At 38.4% G+C, this 23,390-nt stretch overlaps 1 protein-coding gene across 2 annotated transcripts in view; it reads right to left on the bottom strand.

The window, feature by feature from the left end:
- lepr (leptin receptor) overlaps window positions 1-23,390 on the bottom strand; it is a 44,382-nt gene that overhangs the window by 17,545 nt on the left and 3,447 nt on the right. The window contains exons 1-5 of one of the 2 annotated variants that reach the window (XM_038715327.1): window positions 9,394-9,649; window positions 6,849-6,906; window positions 5,106-5,158; window positions 3,585-3,803; window positions 283-412 (exon numbers count right to left, since the gene is read on the bottom strand). In XM_038715327.1, coding sequence (XP_038571255.1) covers window positions 283-412; window positions 3,585-3,803; window positions 5,106-5,158; window positions 6,849-6,862 — 416 coding nt within the window. In that variant the 5' untranslated portion in view covers window positions 6,863-6,906; window positions 9,394-9,649. Of the gene's footprint in view, window positions 1-282; window positions 413-3,584; window positions 3,804-5,105; window positions 5,159-6,848; window positions 6,907-9,393; window positions 9,650-23,390 lie in introns of those variants that run through there. The other variant, XM_038715328.1, reaches the window with a different exon arrangement.

Below are 23,390 nucleotides of genomic sequence, written 5' to 3'. Positions count from 1 at the left end.
AGTGTAAAATATGTAAGAGCTGTACAATGTGTGACATCTCTTATCGTGTGTGTTAAATCAGTGGTGAATTGGGCTCTTTATTCTTGCCACAATAAATGCTTGGAGCAAGTGTGATATCACACAGCTTCCCGTCTGCTGATCGAAGAAAACACACATACTTAACCCCACACTGAGCAGTGGGGAAAGTTGCAGACTAACACACACACACACACACACACACACAAAAAACAGCAAGCAAAAAAAACAACAAATAACAATAAAAGGGTGCAGCTTCATACTCACAACAGACGCAGTAAGCGAACTGCAATAAGACCAGCATTCAGTGTGGTTGATGGTGGACCATGAGACTGAACGTCACAAGTGAAATTTTCCCAGTTTTCATCAATTCTGCACAGTATGTCCAAACAGGTGCCTGACAAGAAATTACAAACGTATGTTAAGTATCACTATCAGCGCCATCTACAGATTTCACCAGTTAACTGTGACCTTCGATATAGGTTTCTGAGAAAACGGTCTGGCTTAATACTCTGAGAATTTAGTATCTGACATGAAATATCATAGCTGCAAGCAGCAATATGGTGGCCGGGCTCCAGACTGCCAATGTAGTCATAAAGGGAAAAAATAGAAGTTTAAAAGTCTTAACGTAGAACTTATTGTTACAGAGTTAAATAATTTAAAGTTAAGTTAGGGGTTTTAAAAAATACATTTTGAAAAATGTATCAGAATACCATTTGAGAAAGTCTTTGTCAAGATGACAGCCATGCTGGCTACGTCAGGCTGTACTAAGGCAAAGTCATGCATGAGTTAAATGCTAATGTCAGCATGCTAACATCTTCATAACAACAATGCTAACATGCTGATGTTTTATAGGTTTTATGTTCACCATCTTTATTTAGTGTTGATAGCATGCTAACATTTGCTAATTTGTGTTAAACACAGAGTAAAAGGTGATGATGAAGTAGTGGACATATTAAAAATTTAAAAGCATTAAGAGCATTTAAAGAGCATTTAGAGCATTACTCTAAATGCTAAATAGATAAATAGAGCATTTAAAGCCTAACTGAAATCACATTTAGTCCTCCATTTTTGTACTAAAAAATAATGTCAACATGTTTTATAAAATGGTCGATAGTTTTTACAAATGCTCCTTTTCATCTCAGTCAGCTAGAAGGAAGTCATGGGCAGACACATGGTCGTCAGTGGTATTGAACAGATAGACCACACTAGCATGTAATCAGACTGTAGAAATATTTGCAGGTAGTTACATGTGTAATGTTCTGCAGCTGAATTAGCAATACTGATCTAGACTGCAAACTTGATGTTACAAGTGCATTTTCGCCTGGTAAATGTTTGTTTGGATGTTCAAGCTAAGGTGACCTATTAAGACGTATGTTCATGTTTGTAAGTTGGAAAAGAAGTGGACTTTAGCAGGAAAGCTAATGTGGGTTGCTGTCTGTTGCTCTTGTGCTGTGTAGCAGGTTGCGGTCTGGCTCAGTTTGACCATCTTCTCTGCCTACGAAAGAATGCTAACGTTACTGCTTTATGCAAGATTTGACTAACTCTAAATAAGGTGTCATGTGTGTTCATGTGTGATGTGAAATGCCTTCAAAATTTTAAAAATTGTTTACTTTCAGTTGGATAAAATTAACAACAACATCACACCTCCAACATGTCCCCTTTCTGCCAAATTAATTTCACGTACATAAGATACTGTTGTATATACTGTTGTATATTTAAATAGACTCATTATCTAGAGTAGGACTGGCCAGAACTCCTGTTTTTGTGTTCAGTCTCTGCCTTCTGCAGTCTTTAACTCACACCTGTCTTTCTGGTGCTGACAGCAAAAAAATATGTGAATAAAATAACTATGACTAACAACTGTTAAATACTCAGGGGATCCTGGAGCTGAATCACACTATTGACTGTCAAAAGACCTCATAAAGCAGTTGGGAGGCACAGCGTGGGCATTTAACTTTGCTCTTTAATCACCATTGCTTAGACCTAAGGCTGGAATGTCTAAGCTAATCACCATTGATTTGGATGCGTCACAGAGCCTCTCAGACCGACACAAACAAACAAATCCTCCTCACCTCCCTCACGTCTCAATATCGCCTCACCTCTATCTTCACCTCCACAGTGAGAATATTAAGAGATCATTTTATAATTATGACTCACATGAACAGGCCCCCATTTGCTTTTTAAACTCAACTACATTTTCTTCTTGCTGGAGTGGTGCTGATTGATTTCCTCTACTCTACATATGTAGAAGAGGTAGGTAACAGCTGGTTCAGTTCTATTGTGCTGACTGAATCCTAGTGAGCCAGACTATCTTGTGAATTGACACAGCACGTGACTCAAATGATCATCCACTCTGATAAGGGGCTCAGAGGGATGCCAGGAGAAAAGCCATTAAAGTGTAATGAGCTTGCCAAGATGATCTTTGAGGCCATTTTTATCAGTGACAAGGGACGGTACTGCAGGCAGAATTGTGAGGCTCTGTCGCATTTAACCCGCTGTTTGTTCTGATGAGCAGGAGCCACATCATACAGCTACTCTGTTGCTAGTTCGGATCTCAAGTGTATCACTTGAACGTCGTCCTCTAAACAAACTCATGACCCGTCATACAGAGACTGATCTTGACTTGACTGCATCTTGTCAAGTTAAGCATGGAATAGCGTCAAACCCTCAGCAGGTGTGTGTATTATGTTGTGTGGGCTAGTAGAGCATAAACAAAATGGGGACCCACTCAAGAATGACTTTAACGCAGGAGACCAGGGATTGAGTCCAGCCACACACCCAACACCTGACACTTTTTTAATTAACTGTAACCACAATCTTTCTCTAACCTTTAGCAAGTGTTTTAGTTGTCTAACCCTAACCATACTTTGCCATGATCACAATCTTTCCTTAACTTTAACCATGCCATAGCTGCCATGAACGGATATTGTCGAGACTTTAAAAACTCTAGAGAATTTTAAAAATTGTCCTCCTGGGCACCAAAATAAAAAACAATAACTACAAACTAAAAATATGTCATTAAATGTAATCCAGGATTTTATGGATTTTGATGTCAAAGCTAAATGCTATGTGCCTCTTTGAATTCTTTTAAATATTGTTTTTGAATATTCTTTAAAGTAGATTGAGGGCTTCTTTGTAAATTAAAGTAGTTTAAATAAAATTAAAAGTACAGCAGAAATATACTTTCTACTGAATTCATCCAGACTGAGTTAGATGTATTATGGATTTAATGCAGCTGCATCCTATACATGAAGTCAAGTCTATGAATAACAACCTCATGGAGCGCCTAAAACAATGTATTTATGTGGGAAAAGTTAATCATCAAGTCATCATTTGTTCCAGCAAAAAGGCAAGAGAAGTTTTGAGTTTTATGCACTTTGTATGCACTGACTGCTTCACCTTATCAAGAGGACCCTGAAAGTAGCAACTCCACAAGCCCGGACAAGCTGATTAACATTTCCAGCTATGGCATATGTGTTTTACAGTACTAAAAAAAGACTGCCACTTACATGAATAATTTTTTTGTTAAGAAACATTTTGGTTACCCGTGTTGAATGAACTCTTACCGGCAGAGGGCTCATGAGGATGTGATCCGGTTTTCGAGCCCCTGAAGTTGCAGCGGTTATAGTGTGGGAGGTTTGATTCAGAACGGTTTGCGTGCGTATCATCTCCCTCCGCAGTGAGGTGGGCTGAAGGTGAGTCACAGCACAGCTCATCCTGCCATGGGAGGTCCAAGGCACCTGAATGGAGAGAGGCTCCCTCCTCTGGCCACAAACACTGAGCACCTACTCACAGGGAAAAAAACGTTATAATTTAAGTTTTATGTTTTATTTTTCTGCATCAGACAAGTCACATTACAGCATGTGGAGTATCTTGTATTTTTATCTATACTACATTTTTTCTCATTAAAACACCTAGCTGCTGCACTGTATTTATGTTTATATTCATAAATGTTTCAGTCTGATTTCCTTTTTTTGAAAATATATACATTGTAAAGTTATAATATACAATCAGGTTATGATCGAAAATTATACTAAGGAGTGTGCACAATGCAATACAATGTATTCCATTATTAAGTAATAAGGGAAGAGTATCCAAAGCGCCTGATTTAAAAAATGTTTGCAAAGTAAAATAACAATAGATTTCTTTTTTTGGACAATATATATATATATATATGTACAAATGTCTTGTAAGTTAAATAAAATGTTATTTTTTCCCAAGTTCCTCCTGAAGTGGTAAATACTATATGCCCTTACCAGCAAATTGCTCAAGGTTTTACCAGTAATCAAACATAACTCATTTACTTTATGAAAACTGGACTACAGAGTAAAAGGACCAAATTCTGCTAGGAAAGAATGTAAAGTTAGGTTTACACAAGTCTGCAATAAGTCTGGGTTTTGTTTCAGTTCCCCAAAATCTTTTGCAATATCAACACCTTGTCTAACAACGCCTAAAAATCTTGCATGTAACTTTGTATTTTAAAAGTGAGGCAACAGCCAGTGGATTTGTCAGTGTTTGTGTCTCAAAAAAACAGAACAGAAAAAGAGCATGAGATAAACACATGGACCTTGTTAGTGCATGCCGGACATGGTAGAGAATAGATAACACAATGTACTGTAAAAGAAGAGTACAACGGTTTTCATTTTGGCAGTTATGACCACATGAGCTGAACATGGGAAATCTGTCCACTGTAACACTATAAAACTCAAGGAGTAAAGTGTCAACACTAGGCTGCTGTGCCTTGTGTATCTGGAGATTATATAGACTTACACATCGTGACCAGTGTTACTTCTTCAAAACCTGAGTACTTAAATAGAAATGTCAGCTCCAAACCAAATATAAGCTTAAACTACTTTCCGTAATTGAAAAAAAAAAAAAAAAGAAAAAAAAAAACCTCACGTGCATGAATAAAATAATATGAGAGGGTGAATATCATATCATATATGGAAAGTTCCCTCCAATAACTATTTTTGAGCTGAACCTTTACGGCTGTACGTGAATATTTTAGAACAAAAAGTAGTGCAAGGTGGAAGAAGACATCCTACATGCTGAGAGGTCACAACTGTTGTGTTGGAGGTGGAACTCACCATGGGACACCAGGAAAATATGCATCAGGACTGTCCACATTACAGACTGAACCCTGTAGAGAGACAGGAATAAATCATGGAGGAATGGATAGAGAGAAGGAAAGAAATTGAGACTGCAGTTGCAGGAAGAGCAAAAACCTTAGCAATGTAGACTGAGAGAGGAAAGATTGGAAATTGAGTAAGTCAGATATCAGGGGATGTAGATTTGATTCAGGGTTTCTGCATAAAAATAATGCAGGCGTAAATGTGTTAAATACGTTTTCTTGCAATATCTTTCAATTCCAAATTCCAACTGGTGCATATGCAAGAGTGTGGACATGGGAGCTGTCATACCATCTAGTGAATACTCTCATTGACACATTTTGAATTAGCAGGAAAGGGTTGTTCTGCAGATTAGTATGATATAACATTGCAGCAATCCAAGGTTACTGACATAGAATAATGAGTTACTATCTCCAAATCTAAAAATGATTTCTAAAGAATTGGCATGGTGGAAGACAAAAGGGAAGGTTTGGCAGGTGTGCCACTGTGACCAATCCATTGAAGGGAAACTTGACTTTAACACTTACACAATACAATGAAAAAACTGGTGGACCAATTTCTCTAAAGATGTAATGAGTCATCTGACATTAAGTCTATGCTGTGAAGCATTGCAACACATGACACTGATCAGTGATGCCTACTGATGTTCAGGCGTGTCTGCTGTAAAGGATTTCACATTGAAGAGTTTTATACAGCTTTGCCAAGAAATAAATCCAGAAGATTTTTTATTTATCACAATTGAGTTTGGTCATTATCAGTGCTTAGACATATTTTCACCTGCACATCCCCAAAACCACACTTACTGGGCTGCGCTGTTATTATCTACCCCAACATAGGGCTAGGCGATATGGCCAAAAATGTTATTACGATAAAAACATGTCATATCATTCAATATTGATTATTATAAAGATAAATGTCAAATCCTTATTTCTATCAAGTTTAAAGGCAAAACTTTGCCCCTGAATGAAAATTGAAGATGGTTAATTGTGTGGTTAAACTACACTTTATGGTCAGAACGTGGCAAACACTGGATCATTTCACATTATAAGGTAGAACATTGAAAACAATTAAGATATAATAATTTTTCAAAAAATAGGATTAGTAACTGTTTTTTCAGTCCCTTTTCCTCAACAAAATAAACATCTTAACAGAAAAATGAAGTGCTAAATTATTTGTGAATCTAATGAATTAAATCAAATATTTATTGACAATATATTGAACATTTATTTTATTGTTATTGAGGAAAATTATATTGCAATAATCATCATTATTGTTTTATTGCTCAGCCCTACTCCAACATTAAACTTCAATCTGCTCAAAAAAGTAGTTTTCTCATTCATCTGTGTCGCTGAAATCCTCTAAAACAATAATCTCTGTTTCCACTTTCACAATTTCATGACTGACAGATTATTTCATTTCATTTCTTAAATTTTGTATTTCATCTGATTGCACTGCAAGAAATCATTATCAAATTTGCTGATTTATAATCAGAAGCTCTAAAATTCTACAAAGCACTTTCAAACTCATCCTTTGGAGGTTTGACAATGTTATTGTTATTTTTCTCCACAAACCTACGCCATGACGAAACTCAGACAAGTGGTCACCTCCATCTGTGACAGTGGGACCATTTTAAAAGTGATCAATCTAAACATCCAAGATTTAATTAAACAACTGCTATAGTCTATATACTGCAATACTTACATTGTAGTGGTCATGGCGTGAGCATGGCCTGGCTGGGCTTTGGAAGAGGTTAATCTCACTGAGAGAGAAAGAGAGAGAAGGTTATCAGAGCCCTCTTAAGGTTATAAGGCTTTGAAGCAGTGAAGTTATCTTTGAATCCAGCAGGACTTAAGTTATGTGTCGTGATTGGAATATATAAGTGTAACACATTAGGGAATAAAATACTTAAATTCTTTGCATTCTAGTAGTAGCTTTAAAAAAAAGCTTCTCGGACACATCCTATTTCAGAGGCAGAACACTGACGTTCTTGTGCAGTGAAATTACTTATTTATTTTCTCTAGAGGTCATCAACATATGCCAGAATCATTTCGTACAACAACAACAACCCACAGTTCAATAACAGGATGCTACTGTTTTTTAATATATTTTTCTCCGCTTAAGATCCAAAAGTCCAAACTCTCCATTAAAGTGTGATCATTTATTCTCACATTTTTCTATTGTGTATGATTGACACTGACCTTCATTATAAAACTCTCTGCTGCTTGTTTTGGCCCCAAACTAAAGCAGCAAGGCAATAAATGAATAGAGTGTAACATCACAGAAGCCAGTGAGCTCATCTATTAATGCATTGACATGGTAGACCAAGCAAGCACAGCATGTAGTGAAAAACAGCACCATCATGGAAGAGCTGAAGTGTGTGTGTGTGTGTGAATATGATCCACTTGAAACAATAACAGGCTGGCACAGAGGTTTTTTACGATCCAAATAAACAAAAACACGACCCACTTAATTAATTAATCATGGAATGCAAAAGCAGCGTCATCAGCATGAGGTGAGACTGCAGGAAGACATAAGATAAAAAGATGACACTGAGCACCATCTCATGTATTTTTGCACATCTATTCCTATGCACTGCGCACACACACACACACACACACACACGTCATCACTTTCAGGTGTTCAAAACAAAGCCTCAGCATGAGTAGCTCCTGGGACAAGTACAGTAATGGGCTGTCATGTAGTACTAGTGTCATCACTTATCAATATATACTGACAGGTAGAAATGTCTGCATGGTAACTAGAACAGAAAGCTTAACGAGGACACTAATGCAAAAAGGTAATAAAAAAAACATTGTCACGAAGCAATCCAGCTAACTGATTTGCAACACTTCCTACAGAGGTTTAATCTTATCAGAGATACTAATAGGATAGCTGTCACAGTAAAACCGTATTACAAAATCTCTGACAAATTTATATCATGTCGTAACACCCAAGCCTAGTAAGGACCAATCGAAATCTCAATGCCAACAGCAAGTAAGACTCACTTTCATGTTAATGACTGTGAACATAACAATGGTGTTCAAAGCTTAACCAGAGTCAGGTGTGAGTTTACCACATACTTTATGATGCTGGCGCATAACCACAGAGCAAACATTAGAATAATCTTTACACAATCATGGTTATCCACTAATACTAGTTGTACATGTTTGCATGATCAGATCAGACAGGCCTACATTGGGACAGGTAACAGAAGCCCTACATTCACTGACATACTGGTCAGTTGCCCTTTTCATTTGATTAATTAAGAATATTTGTTTTTTGTTTTTAAAGCTGTTATCTTGCTGTTAAGTGAAGCAGCTGAGAAGTTCCAAGTCCATTATGCCTCAATTTGATCTGCACAACACACAGGTACAACCACACCTCAGCTATGGTGGACATTCCTCATAAAGCCATTTTAAAAAGTTGATGCGGCTGCCATGTGGGGCTGCCATCTTTACTCCTAACTTCCTTATCCTCTTTGGAAACAATTAGGCTAGATCAAGACAACCATCTGAAACTATTTTCCACATGTAAGGGAAGCTCTGCCCCCTCTGCTCCGTGTCCCCAAGGGACTCCACCTCATCCTAGTCTGACTCACACCCTGCCCGTCTAAAGCTGCTCTGCATTGAGGCGTGCTCGGGCTCGTTTCCCCGTATCAGATGTAGCAGCAGCATATTTCTGACAAGTTATCTTTTTTTCTTTCCAGACAAACAGCATACATTTCCCACATGTGTCAAATATTTACTGTGGCCATTTCCTTCCTGAAAAGTTTCCCCAACTAAGTTACCATGAAAAGTTCATCATGACCAAGACAGATTATTAGGCTATAATACATTGAAAGCTTAGAAAATATATCTTTCTCAATAGAAAGAAAATTAAAAGTTCAAAGAGATTAAAGTAAACTCACCAACAGATAATGCACTGCACTGTCCCACTCAATCGATCTATCTATTTAGTAGCGTGGCTATACTTGAACAACTGAAACAAATGAGAGCGTTCGCCTATTATAGCACATCTGCAAAGTGCTAAATGCAGAAGTGACGGGAAAGTCCATCAGCGGTGAAAAACATTCAAGCAAACATGTCACTTTGCTAAAAGTGGTGAATAATTCCTCACCTCTGTGTGAAAGAAGCGGAGAAAGTCTCAAAGGTCAAAAGAACAGTTGGTAACCACAAAAATATAATACCATTATGTGGGTATTATGTGTTAAAAGTGAGAATTAGTAATAAGGAGACTGTGTTCTTACATCGCTCTTGGAAATGTCTTCTGGTTCTGTTTCCAGGTTTCCCTATGTCCGAGTCACAGTTCAGTCAGGTGAGTTTAAGTCCTCAGTGAAAATCTGTGCGTCTCCGTCAGAGTTCACGCTCCATCTTTTGAGTACTTTGTGTCTGATTTCCCAAACACACTATCGTTTTCCCTTTCTCATACGTCACTGCTGTTTCATTGACTTGACTACCAGCGTATCCTCCCAGCATAAAGACAGGAGACCCGAAGGCTGCAGCTGGGAGAGAGGAAAGAGAGGCTCTGACGCCCCGCCCTTCGTGATGCATTCAGAGGCACCTCCGCAAACCCTACCATTAAGGATATATACAGTAATCTACTTGAAACAACCATTTGTTCGGCAGTAAAAATAAAAACAATATGTAATGGTGGGACTTAAAACTTAACTTAATTGTTTGTTTTTTGGGTGATTTTAATTTCAATGACTTAACAAATCTTTCATTCCAAAGCTTTTCTATTTAGGCCTATTTATTTATTACTCACTTAGTTTAGCCTAATCCGTGTATTTATATAATTATTGTTATAAAATGATTAGTACTATTTGTGTTTGTTTGTGTAGGCTATATGTCACATAGTCAGGACTCCCTTGTGAGGACAAACCAGCCAGAAACAGCTAGATTATGAAAGTATCGGACCAAAAAATAGATCCCAGCCCTTCCTTCAAGACTACCTTCTAGTCACCCCCCGAAACAAATTTTCATGAGCAATCAGTGCAAGGGCAGAGTGTGCACAAGTAGGTAGGTAGATGGGTAGATAAGTAGCTCAGTCATTAGTTTACTTCCAGCAAACCCTAGGTTTGTGAACGCATACTTGCTAGATAAGATGCAAACCTTTGGTGTCGGAAACCTGGGTTCGATTCCCACTGTGAGACATCCACCATTGTGTCCCTGAGCAAGACACTTAACCCCTAGTTGCTCCAGAGGTGTGTGACCTCTGACATGTATAGCAATTGTAAGTTGCTTTGGATAAAAGCGTCAGATAAATGTAGTTGTCAACTAGGCTCTGCACAATTGAAATATCACTTTCTATATTCCTAGATAAAGATTATTATTCTCATGGCATAAGACAAACTGACTTCTACGGAACCACCTGTTAAAAAAAACTCACAGATTTTCCAAATGTCTATCAGACAAAAACATCTTGTAGAGCCAACATATTGCAGTGGAAACAGAGGTGCAAAAAGTCTGGAGGTCAAGTCTTTCTTGTTTCTTTCTCCTTTTAACAAAAAACAAAAAAAACGCTAAAAAGCCCACTGTTTTTGTCCTAGAAAAAAGTCTCCATCCAGATGTGGATCCTTGGCCACACCACTAAGTCAACCTACTTTTCCAAATGCGAACAGGCAGTCCAGTCAATAATCCGTTATTTGAATGGAAAGTATGTCTGTGTAACTATTAGCTATACAAGGAATTCCACATAGAAGAGTGAATAGTGAATGATTTTGTTGTCCTGGTAATGTGACCTAATATTTTGTCATATACTTAAGCCAAGAACTTCCATGACACATCAGTTGAAATTACTGAATAACTGTAATACTGCCAGGTGTCCATAAATTTATTCTATTTTGTCCTCTAGATCACAGCTTTAATTTGCAGATGTTGAGTGTACAGCCACACAGAAACAGAGGTGAGAGAACATATAAATTCAGAGAGAAAAAGGTGTTTTTTGTCAGTGGCAAACATGCCAGTATGACGAATGTAAAGATGGACAGTAAACAAAAACAAGGATGAATAGTGCAGTACTCATTTGTGTTTACAGCTCAGTATTTACTTGTGGTGTTGACCCTGCAAACGGCACTGAAATTCTCAAACTAGAAGAGTGCAGTGCACTCAGGAGAGTACAGACTTGTGCCAGGTGTGTTTGGGGCTATGTGGGTGGTAAACAGGGAGTGCAGGGCAGGCGGTGTCCAGAATGATACATGAGAGTAGTACTGGAATGAAGTGGAGAACTATTTTTGTTCAGTATAAGTCTTGTTATACAGATGTATGCAACATTTTAATACGTTTTTTGTATAGTCTCTTTAGCATAGAATAGTGTAATGGTATTGTAACTGGGCATCCTGGGTTAACCTAACTGTATAGCGAAACTTAAGGAAGGAAAGGAAACAATAAACAGGACAATATGTCCAAACCTCTGAATTTAACCATTCTTATTTATTTAGAGCATTTTGTTGAAACACACCACACAAAATAAACCTCTCCCTCTCCCATACAAAGAAGAGCTGAATCTTATTTAAAAAATAACAAAAAGGTAGATGTGCTGTCTGTCCAAATGAATTCCATGGGCTGATTTTTGTGTCAGTACAGACTGAATTTGAATAATTTAGAACTGAATTTGAATTGCTCAACTTGAATACTTGCATTTAAAAAATGAATTTGAATTGCTCAACTTGAATTTGAATTTGAATTTGAATTTCCATCCATCCATCCATCCATATGTGATATGATATTATGAATCTAAACTGAAACTGTATTTGAGCCTCATTAAAAGTTCAAGTCTTTGTGTGCTTTCACTTTCAATTCTCTCAATTCAAATTCAGTTCTCTAAATTCAATTTCAAATCACAAGATTCAGTTTAAGGTCACAAGCAGGTCAAGGCCCTTGAGGAAGAGCAATCGAGTGCAGATGCACAGAGCGCTATTTCGGCCAATCAGCACGTTAGTTTTTGACCACTTCCTGTATTCCACACCGGCAGCCTGTTGCCCCGGCTGTGTGTAAGTTATCTCCTAAAGCCACACACAAAACCTTTACTACTTTGCTTGTGAGGGCATTGTATTGCATTCATTCCCTGGAAGCTGGTTGTAATTCTAACCTAGGCAGCATATGTATCTTGTGGTTTGAAATTGAACTTAGAGAACTGAATTTGAATTGAGAGAACTGAAAGTGAAAGCACACAAAGACTTTTTAGTGAGGCTCAAATACAGTTTCAGTTTAGATTCATAATATCACATTCAGATTCAAGTTTATTGGAATTCAGTTTCAAACTAATAAATTCAAATTCAAGTTGAGCAATTCAAATTAATTTTTTAATGCAATTATTCAAGTTGAGCAGTTCAAATTCAACCCCGGTTGCCTCGGCCTTTCTGTGTGGGTGTCTGCGTGGGTTCTCTCCGGGTGCTCCGGCTTCCTCCCACCCTCCAAAGACATGCGGACTAGGTTAATTGGTGGCATTTAGAAGTGTCATATATACAGGTGTTAGTAACAGTGATTGTTAGAATAAGTAAATATGATTATGACTATGATTATGATATAAATGGTTGGTCTGTCAGTGCAAATCCTAATAAAGCTGAGGTGTTAAATTACCTATCCCACACATTTGATTATACTTTCTGCTGCTTTCATTGAACAATCCATACTGCAGGAGTATCTCCAGGCAATGAATGTACACAGTACTATACTACCAGTAAGGTTTACTGAGTAAGTAATAACAACACTGTGAGGACAAAACCCCAAGTCCCCACATGGTTAAGCATTTATTTTATGGCTAGACTTGATTTTAAGGTCAAGGTTAGAAGTATCATACGTCCAACTGATTCAATGCACAGTAGTTAAGAAGCAGGAGATATTCTGAGAAGGTTTCTAGTCCATAACAAGCCTAATGCATAAAGATAGACAATATCATTTGCTCTCACATTCACACATATGGACAATTTTAGGTTTCATATGGACAGAACCTGCATGCCTTTGGACTTTGACAGGAAACTGAAGCATCTGGAGGAATCCTTAGGCAAGAATGGGGAAAATATGCAGTCAAAACAGAACACTGGTAGGCAGATTCAGACCCAGGGCTGTCTTGCTGGGTGGCAGCAGTGTTAAATACAATGCCATCATGCTGCCCAGGTTAAAATTACGACCAGCTTCCAGGGAATGAATGCAATACAATGCCCTCACAAGCAAAGTAGTAAAGGTTTTGTTTGTGTGAGCTTGAGCGACAGAGTGAGATACTGCCTGCAGTCACTATCAAACTTTATGACGTAGAAAGGATGCGTCAATGTGTGCTTGCATAAATTTGCCTGTGTGGGGAGGAGATTCATTTGCAAATGATTTCCTTGACCTGCGTCATGATGGAGGCACACCACTTTAATTTTGCAGCCCACTGGTCTTTATAGAGATGGATCTTGCTCATTACTATCAGCAGTCTGGCATCGCTCTGTCACTGAATGCTGCTGATCATCATGATCTGGTTTCACACAAAACCCCTTTAGAGGAGCAGAGAGAGTTAGTAAAGAAGACGTCAGACGAAAAGGATGGCTTTTTTTTTCTGCCGTCACATTTCTCTTTTGTTACTTTCACCGAGTCCAATTACAGTCATGTTACCGACTAATGATTGCAAAAATGTGCAAGTGTCAGCAGCTTTCTCTTATACCATCAAACTGGATGAATAAGCAAACTGCAAACTGGCCTTGATTTATGATTTTTTTTTAAACATATATTGGACTTTCTTTGGAACCTAATGAAAACAGCTGAAAAATACTTTTCAATGGGAGCCTTATTCAGGCGGCGCGATGGTACAGTGGTTAGCACTGCTGCCTCACAGCAAGAAGGTTGTGGGATTAAACCCCGGTTGCCCTGGCCTTTCTGTGTGGAGCATGTTCTCCCTGTGTCTGTGTGGAAACCTATATGCTCCCAAAGCTAATCACTTGTAAGGGTTATTCCCTTTAATTCAAAATTTAATAAAAATGACTGTAGCAGCAGCCTCACCTACAGCATTCATTCAAAATGAGGAGATGACATCGTTCCCTCCAGTGTCATCCTGTTGTAATGTGATGCTCATGTAAAGATGTTTGCGTGTTACAAAAATTAATAAACAAGTAAATAAATACAATCTGAAGATTTCCCGTGATGAACGATTTGACCAGTGACACCAGGAGGTTTTGCTCTGATAATTATGTGACATTTTTTATTTGTCTTCTACAGTATTCTACTGGAGCTAGAAATTCCTTTATTTAATATTTATTTATTTTATACTGTATAGATTTTAGTGCACTTTATAGTACCATAATGATTCACTGTGATGTAATAATCATTATTATAAATTGTAATTATTAGATCACCTAAGTGCCAGTGTTAGCTATTGTCTCTTAGCCTATGAGACATCATCATTGTTCCCATGTCATCATTGCTTAGGGGGATGATTTGATAGCAGTGCTACATTATCATCAATAGATGAGTTAAGCTTTTTACACTATATCGAAATTATGAGTTGACAGTCTGCAGTGTAAAAATGTCTCTTGACCTCAAACAGGGAAGCCATTCATGAATAATTAATCAGATTCTCCACATGAGAGACAAAAAACCTCACTGGGGGATTACATACCAAGAGGATGAGGTCATGCTTGCGGGACTGGTTGGGATGATGTCACTGGAGGGAATGATGTAATCTCTTATTTTAAATGAATACATGATTCTGCTGCATTGTGATCCCCCTGCCAGCACCCTGTTTCATATTCACATTAAATATATTTGATTGCCAAAGGATGCAATGTAACTAGAATTTACATAATAAGCTGTGACTCTTTCCATCACTTTGGTGCTTTTCTGTGAAAGGGAGGAAATAAGATCAGAAATAGGGTCAGATGAAGCCATTGTTGGAGAGTATGCTCTACAAGAATAACCTCAGAGCTATTACTGGTTTTATGTGTGTGATAGTGTACAGTTGGTTTTAGTACAAAGTGTATACTGTACTATAAGGAATAGTTTGAGATTTTGGTAAATTAGCTTATTCGCAGTGGCTTAAGTACAAATGGTGCAACCGGTGCAATGCACCAGGGCACAGCTGATAACGAGGGTCCCCGAGGACCAGCGACAATTTCCTTGTGGGTCATGATCAGATGCTGTCATCCATTCATTCATACTGCGCTGGTGTAATGAGTTGCGGTGCTTGTCTTGATTGCTATTTGTTCGGTGGTTGTTGACATATTGTGTCCGCTACTTTGTGTTGATTTGTTACTGTAGGCTGGCTAAAGCTATTACCGTTGTTTCAATCCAATCCAATCCATTTTATTTATATAGCACATTAAAAAAAACAAAGGTTTACAAAGTGCTGAACAGTGCTGTTTGATAGTCAGAGACAGCAAGTTTGAGTCGTGGGCAGGCTGAAAGATTTGCGTTTGGCACTTTGCCTGCTTTCTGTGGTACTGATCAATGGCTGCAGGTTTGCAATTGTTTGGAGTCCATGAAGCTTTAGAGGAGCTGGTAGGTGGATTTACCTTTGGACACCTTTGGCCAGCCTAGCTGTTGACCCTGTTTTTAGTCTTAAAGCTAAGCTATGCTAACAGTCCCCTGGCAGTAGCTTCATATTTAGTGTACACACTTTAAAGTGGCATCAGTCTTCTCATCTAACTCTCTAATAAGCATATTTCTCAAAATGTGGAACTATACACAGAAAGCAAAATATTGATCTATTCTTTTAAAATGTCTGTATGTCTGTATCCAAATGTAATCTAGTACTAAATAGTACTAGTAGTAGTAGTAGTAGTAGTAGTAAATACTGTATCTTCTAAAAACGGTGTGTTTCCAAAAATGTTGTTTAAGATTTTTTCTACAATATGCTCTCTGAATAAAGTCAACTGTTGCATGTCCTCCGGCTCAGTTCAGCTCGCTACCTACAGATACTATAACATATGCAATGAGTTAACCATTATAAGTAGTCAGTACTGTGCGTGGAAGAGGCCAGTGGGAGGAATGGGAAGTATGCAGAGTAGGTGGAGCAGCGTTGAAGTGGGGCACACACTTTCTAGTTTGACCCTTCACAGGGCATTTGTGCAAACTTTTGACTTTATGTACATTCATTTCACTCTCTAATGTGTAAAGTGTTGCTCAGTATGTACAGTATGTGATTCTAATAAGAATGAAAAATGACTTTGTGACACCAACCTCCTGCCCATATATTTTTTGATCTGGACACTCTTTTTCTCTAAATTGAAGTTGAAATCTAGATCAGCTGGATTTGTGCTGACATTTCAGACATTAATTCAAAACAAGCTTTCAGCTCTTAATTGAAAAGAGATTTTCAATTACAATTCACTGAAATATAGATCCATGTCTGGCCTTGCCTTGAATTTTCTTATTCTGAGCATGTGAAACAGTCATGTCTTTGCTGTTTGTTATTTAAAACACCTGATTTTCTAGTTGTGTTTCTCATTCATATAGCTATAATATTTATTTTATCAAGCTCAGTGTCTCCATGTTTGTGGAAAGTCCATGTGCTGGACATCCTTGTATTCATTGGCATCATGCCCAGGGTCACACTAAGAATATCCTTGTTACTGAGAAATGCAACAGCAGCAGCCACACAGTGGGAGTGTTCAGACTAAGGCCTGTTGAGCAGAGGAAAGCATGAAGTGGACTCAGATAAAACCTCTGCCTGTTCGTCTCACCCTTCATTCTTTTATTTAAAAGACATAAGCACTTCAGTGTGAGTGCACATGCTTGTTAATGTCATGCATTAACTTCACCATCATGTAAGCCTTAGTGTGTGCCGTGATGTCTTTTCCAGAGCACAGCTGTGTCAAATGTCTCTTTGAAAGCTACGCCTGCTGAAATACAAGCTGACCCTGCATTTCTCAAGAGTTCTGGTTAATGCAGTTAATAATAAAACAAATAATAAAAAGTTTGGATCCATCACAGAGAGAACAATAAAACCTGCTAACACCTGCCTTTCTGTGAACTGACGATTTGATCCAAAAACATTCATAAGATTTTGTAAACCGAGCAGTTATGTGACAAAAATAAAAACTGAATACAGTTTAACCTCCTGGTCATGTGACCACTTTCAGGGCATTGGTTAAGGATTACGTTTAGGTCATTGACAGGTTTCTGAAGAGATGGTTTTAAGTCTGAATTGAGCTTCTGCTTGTTGCTTCCTATGTCTGTTACTGGAGCAAATATTGGTGGAAACACCTTTCGTGCCATTCAAAATGCAGAGTGGGCTGAGAGTTTCTTTTAAGTTTTCCAGTCACTCCTATGCTCAGTTTTCTTGGCTGCAGCATTTTGTGACCACTCTTTCTCAAAGCCAGCAAACCATGAACTATAACAATGTATATTTAAACCTGCAATAACTGATTTTATTAAGACACAACACTGACATATTGTGTATGGCAAACTTGTTAGCAAACCACTTGCTTATTTACAGCTCCTTATTTAAAGCACAACATTATCGTTTATTTGGAGTTGTGTGTCTGGCCACTTGACAAAATCCAAGTCCAATATTCAGTCTTGTAGCTCATTCAGAGCTTTTAGCTCTTTAGCTGCTAAATGCTAAACACAATCAGAATATTTTTATATTTTTCCATCCTGTGCTCTCCTCTCTCACAATATAGTTAAAAAGAAATCAGTTGGCTGCAGGCCCTTTTCCTATCATGCCCCCTTCCTCTGGAATAATCAACCCATTGACATTAGGCAGTGTGACTCTGTTGGGGCCTTTGACCCCAGTCTTCTTTCATCTAGCTGCTTATTTTGATTACCTTGTAACAGTGACCAGTATCCGTTTGCCTCAGTTTCAAAGATTCTGTTAAGCCTAGTACTTATAGTCCATGTTTGTGCTGCTGACGAGATTACTGTAAACTTTCTGAAAACCACTGCATGTCTTTAACCCTCTGCACAGTTTCGTGCCTTATCCTGTCTTTTGACTCAGGCTTGCTCTGGACCATTAGCCGTCCGGAGACATTTCTTTCCGCAACTTATTCCAGATGTTTTGGATCTGCATCTTTTTCCTCTGAGATTCAGCCTCTCCTCACATATCTCTCTCCCTCCCTCTGTGTGTTTGTTTCCTTTCCCCTGCCACCAGAAGTTGCTCGATGTCCCCACAGATCTATTCTTCAGACATGTTTAAAATCTATCAATACATTTGTCATCTCCATTATCTTTACTGTAATTGTACTATGGTGCACTATTCTGTACACATGACATCTATTGAATGTCTGTCCTTCCTGGGAGGGGGATCCCTTCAGCTCTTCCTGAGGTTTCTTCCTGAGGTTAAAGGCTTTTGGGGGAGTTTTTCCCTATCTGAACTGAGGGTCTAAGGATAGCGGGTGCTGTAAGCTGTACATATTGTAAAGCCTCTTGAGAACTTGACTTGAGAGTGTATCAGTGTTACGTTCCCCCCCGCTGGTCATGATGTACAAGTCTAGATGATGGTGACTCATGTCTGTTTTTTCCCTCAGATGTTTTAGGTCTGGGTGATGAGGGGAGAAACTCATAAGAGGGGTCTGGGCGCTTGGCTCTCTCTCTGGTCCACCTTCCAGTCATGGCAGCAGCACACTTCTGAGACTGCGATTAATTTGTATTTCTTTGATTATTGTTCTTTTCTTATATTTCTGATGGGACTGGTCGTTTAGTTTTCACGGCTTTATTTCTGTTTAGTTAGGGATTGGTTTAGGGTAGAGGGGAAGCCTCCAGATCCTACGGCCCTTTGTGGGCTGGTCTGGAGGGCTTCCCTTTCTTTTGTTTGTTTTGGCCAGCCCATCAGATTTGTTGTTTTGAGTAAAATATTGAACTTGTTTCATGTTTATTTCAATAAACTTATGTTTTTGCATTACTCCTGGACTCTTTGGTTATGTTCGACCCCCTCTTGTAACGAGCTTTGGTGGGGGTCGTAACAATTAGAAAAGGTAAACAATGAACTGAAACTCGCTACGAAGCTCCCTAAAACTGTGGGGAGCTGCTGATTCAGTTAACAAATCTCTGTAGGTTCATCACTACCACTGACCCCCTCGCATTGTCATATGGGTTTCACGTTGTCATTTCATAAGGTTACTATAAAAATATCAATTACACTTGCTGTTTCATTTAGATTTTTCTTCCACTCAACTCATTTTGCACTGTTAGCACAAGATTTCCACTTACAGAGCTGCACATGAGACATAACATCTGCCAAGTCCTATGAGAGAAGAGACAGACAGCAAAAGTGTCTGAGAAGCAGAGGGAAAAAAGAGAATGAGCCAAGATAGCATGTGCCCAAACCACCATATGGCAAAAATCCCAACATTAAACTGTCCGATGTACTGACATACGTACAGAATTTGCAGTAAAGGACAAACCCTGTCATATATTTCACCATCTCAAATTGGCACAAATTAATACATTTTAATAATTAATTAATCTTTAAGTCATTTAAAATGCTGCAGCTCCACAAATGCAAGGATTTTATGCTTTTTCTGTTTTGAATAATTGTAAATTGAAAAAGGTTTAGGGTATTTTAGAGACCAAATCATTGCTTAATTATTTTATAAAACAAAGAAATTAATTAATATTCAAATTAATCATTAGTTGCAGCCCTACTACATTATTTTCTTTCACTTTTCCTTGCCATTCCTTCCTTGTCCTCCCTCCCTGCTTTTCTTATGGAGGTTTGCCTGTATGTCGCAACACAGCTGAATTGAGGTCATGTGCGCACTTATAATGCAGTAAACACACCCAATCCAACCACTGTGTGTGTATGTGTGAGCGTGCAACCCTCATGTCTCACAGGAGTTAACCAGACAGCTGCGGCTAATAGATTTAATGGGTCTTATTAGTGACAATACCAGAAACACTGGCCTGGAAAATACAAGGAGCTGGGTTGTTGGGGTTTGTGGATGCACAACATGTGAAAAACACACATTAGTGCCAGATGTGAGGAGATAACATCTGGTAGTGACACCAACAAGGCTTAAAGATGGAGGTTTTCGATGTAATGCTTAGCAACAGAGACCAAAGCGAAGAGCCTGAGGGGTCAGATGAGTATTTCTCATTCATCTTATGGTCCCTTCCTTCTCTGTATCTCTCTGTCTCATGCACTCTCTGAACAAAAACACAATATGCAGCAGTGTTTGCATGATGATGTGATGAAATGACAGGACTGTATTGACTCTCAGCTTGTTCTCTGCACTGCTATAACCGCATCATCAAAGCATGATGGAGTCACTCATAAAGCCAGAGTCACAGCCGCTCCCTGGGATACAATCTTCACCTCGTTTGTGCAAGCCCCCCCCCATACACATATTTACTTGTCACTTATTCCACACCAAGTAGGTTATATGTTATTCTCTCTCACTGTCTCCATTGAGAGACTGTTATAATGGAGAATCTCTCTTCTTTCCATCTTCAAATTTGGAAAGAAAAAATTTGGAAAGAATTACTGAGACAGGCTGAAAGAGAGTATGTGCTGAAGTGTCCCAATGCCAAGCGTGTGCGTCATCAGATTTTATTATCTAAAACCCAGTGAGACATCCCCTCCCAGCCAATGCAATAAAGCAGTAGCTAGGATGTCGAGGGGACTGTCTACAGAAATTCACAGTATTTGTGACAGACATGTAATCAAAGAATTGATCATTTATAGCACATGGTTAAAAAGTTGGATTTGGAGAAAATGACTCTGCTCTTTGTAGCCTTGAAACCACCCTCCTTCATGCATTTATTACATAAAATGAAATAAAATGCATCAGTAACTGTAAATTAAACTACACACTATATATATATATAAAACAGCAGCTTTAGATAGCATATAATGCTGATAGACTGTTCAAAAATGAACAAACAATTGCAAGCACTGATGAAGAAAAGGCTAAATATGTGTTGCAAAATGCAAAACCAAACTCTATTGGAATGGATACAGAAATCTGTTGGAATGGTTTTGGAGTTACAAAGGTGTATTTAATAAATAAATATAAACAAACGTCAACTTCCAAAAACTCACATTGGTCTAATCCTAGTACACACTAAACACCAAATCCTGTACCACTAAATAAACTCTTTTACTGTAAAACTGTGCATACATATAGCAATAAATGCTAGTAATGCTAAGTGTCTTGGACAAATTTTGACTGAAAGTCAGCTGAAGTGTGTAAAAATGCAGGAATATGTTTTGATATCAAGCCACTGGGAGTCTCACATTTCCACATATTTGCCCACAACTCCCCAACCACCCATTTGTGCCTGTGCATGAGCTGATACTTACATCCAGTGCCCACCCACGCTGAAGCCGTCTGCATCAGTCAAACAACAGGCAATAACATCCTGGCGGCTCTCTCTTTGAGTCATACCCCTGTTCTCTACCTCATTGTCTCAATGCATCCTCTCAGCAGTGGAAAGAGTGTCAGTTTGGCCATTCAAATGCTCTTATTTTTCTAAATGAAAGCTCTGAGGTAACTAAAGCCTGGCGGGGAAGTGTCATTTGGATGTACTGAAGAAAAGTTACTTACAGTGTTTTTCTGAATGAAAGCGCTCCATCTGCTCTTACTCAATAAAACTCCCCTTGCTGGGGCCATAGAATCCCCATATTGTTTTGTTTTTCCATTTAAATGTTTTCCGGGCAATCCTGGGTTGTAAACATGGTTTTAGTTGATTCTTTGCAGCCTGAAGCCATAATAATTCACAGTTTTATTTATTTCATTTCTAATAAGACTGCTTCTTCATTATAGCTTGTCATGGGGGTTAGAGTAAACAGTTCAGTTTACTAAATGGAAAACTTTGCTGGTTAACGAAAGTGGAATTAAAAAAGCAACTGTACTGGGCATCCATGCTAATGGCATTATATTAGTTAGTTCAACTTCACAGATCCAGCTGAGGAGCGCTCAGATATTGTGTTTGTGTGCAAATGCATGTGCATTGGAGCACTTTCATGTTTCTTAACAAAATAGGTTACCCCAAAAAACAAAACACAGCACATAAAAAATTCCTTAATAGGAACTAAGGGGAATTAGTGTGAGAGGAACATGACTGGTGAGACTGCATAAAGAGCTAAACAACGAAGAGGACAGCCATAATTACAGAAAATAGAAAAAGTGGAGGGGAAGCATCACGATGAATGAACCAAAGTGGACAATGTCAAGTCTGGGATGTAGATATGTTCAGTATACAGTAGGCCAAGCTTCACTAGAACATTGGTACATCTCTAAAAGTTATATTATCATAAGCCACAAAACAACAAGTGAGGCAAAGTAGTTTGTTGACAGACTCACAGCGCTAGAACATTTGGTCATGATGTGCTAATTTAGCTTGTCAATTGTACTGATCCAAGCTGTTGATTCACAGGAGATCAGACTGACATACAGGGAGTGGGCTCAGCATTCTGCACAAAAACACAAAACACTCATGAACAGATACATCTGTTTGGCCAGCTGAGGCCCATGTAGTTTATGTTGGAGCACAATAAAATTATAAAAGTCTCTGTAAATCCTAAATCCTAGAGCCCAGGGCTAATGTGGCATTAAATTAAATATGCTGCCTGGGGTAAAGTGCAGTCCGTCCAGGGACCTGTAGCCTAAAGTAGAAACCTAATTGTTTGAATATGAATGTCATGTGTTTGTCTGTACATTAGCCCTTCCTCCAGCTACTAGTGACCTTGAATATTAACAAGCTGGTATGGAGAATGGTTGAATAGTTATTGATAAAAGCTTTTTTTCTTCCATTTATTATCATTCAGTCAGCCACTTTTTCTTCATGCTCCCTGTTATTAATATGAGATTACATTGTTATTTCCAGGAAATGATCAGAAAATGCTCCCATAAAATGAAGGTTTTCTGTTTTATTTCCCCATATAAATACAAATATGATGTAGAAATTGAATTAATTTATTTTGCTGGCCTAAAATGAACCATATTTAAAAGGAAAAGTTTGAGTTGTTGGGAAATGCACTTATTTGCTTTCTTGGGGAGAGTTAGAGTTAGAGAACATTGATACTATTCTCATATCTGTACAAAATATAAGTTTCAGCAGAAACTGGCTAACTTAGCGTAGCACAAAGACTGGAAATAGGAAACCGGTGTCTCTCTATGTCCTTAGGTAACAAAATTGGCCTACCGCCTTAACGAGATATAATGTGTTAATTATTGAGCTTTAGAGGTGCTGGTAGGCAGATTTTTTTACCTTTAGACAGGCTTCCCCTGTTTACAGCTAAACTAAATTAAAAGATAGCTGGTTGCTGGCAGTACCTTCATATTTAACATACATACATACAGACAGACAGACAGACATACATTTAACG

This window comes from Micropterus salmoides, unplaced genomic scaffold (genome assembly GCF_014851395.1).
Source record: "Micropterus salmoides isolate LMB-PRFRI ecotype aquatic unplaced genomic scaffold, ASM1485139v1 Ms_hic_scaffold_13, whole genome shotgun sequence".
Taxonomy (NCBI): Eukaryota; Metazoa; Chordata; class Actinopteri; order Centrarchiformes; family Centrarchidae; genus Micropterus; species Micropterus salmoides.
The sequence above is the reverse complement of the archived record's forward strand: the minus strand, read 5'-3'. Positions and strand labels throughout refer to the sequence as shown.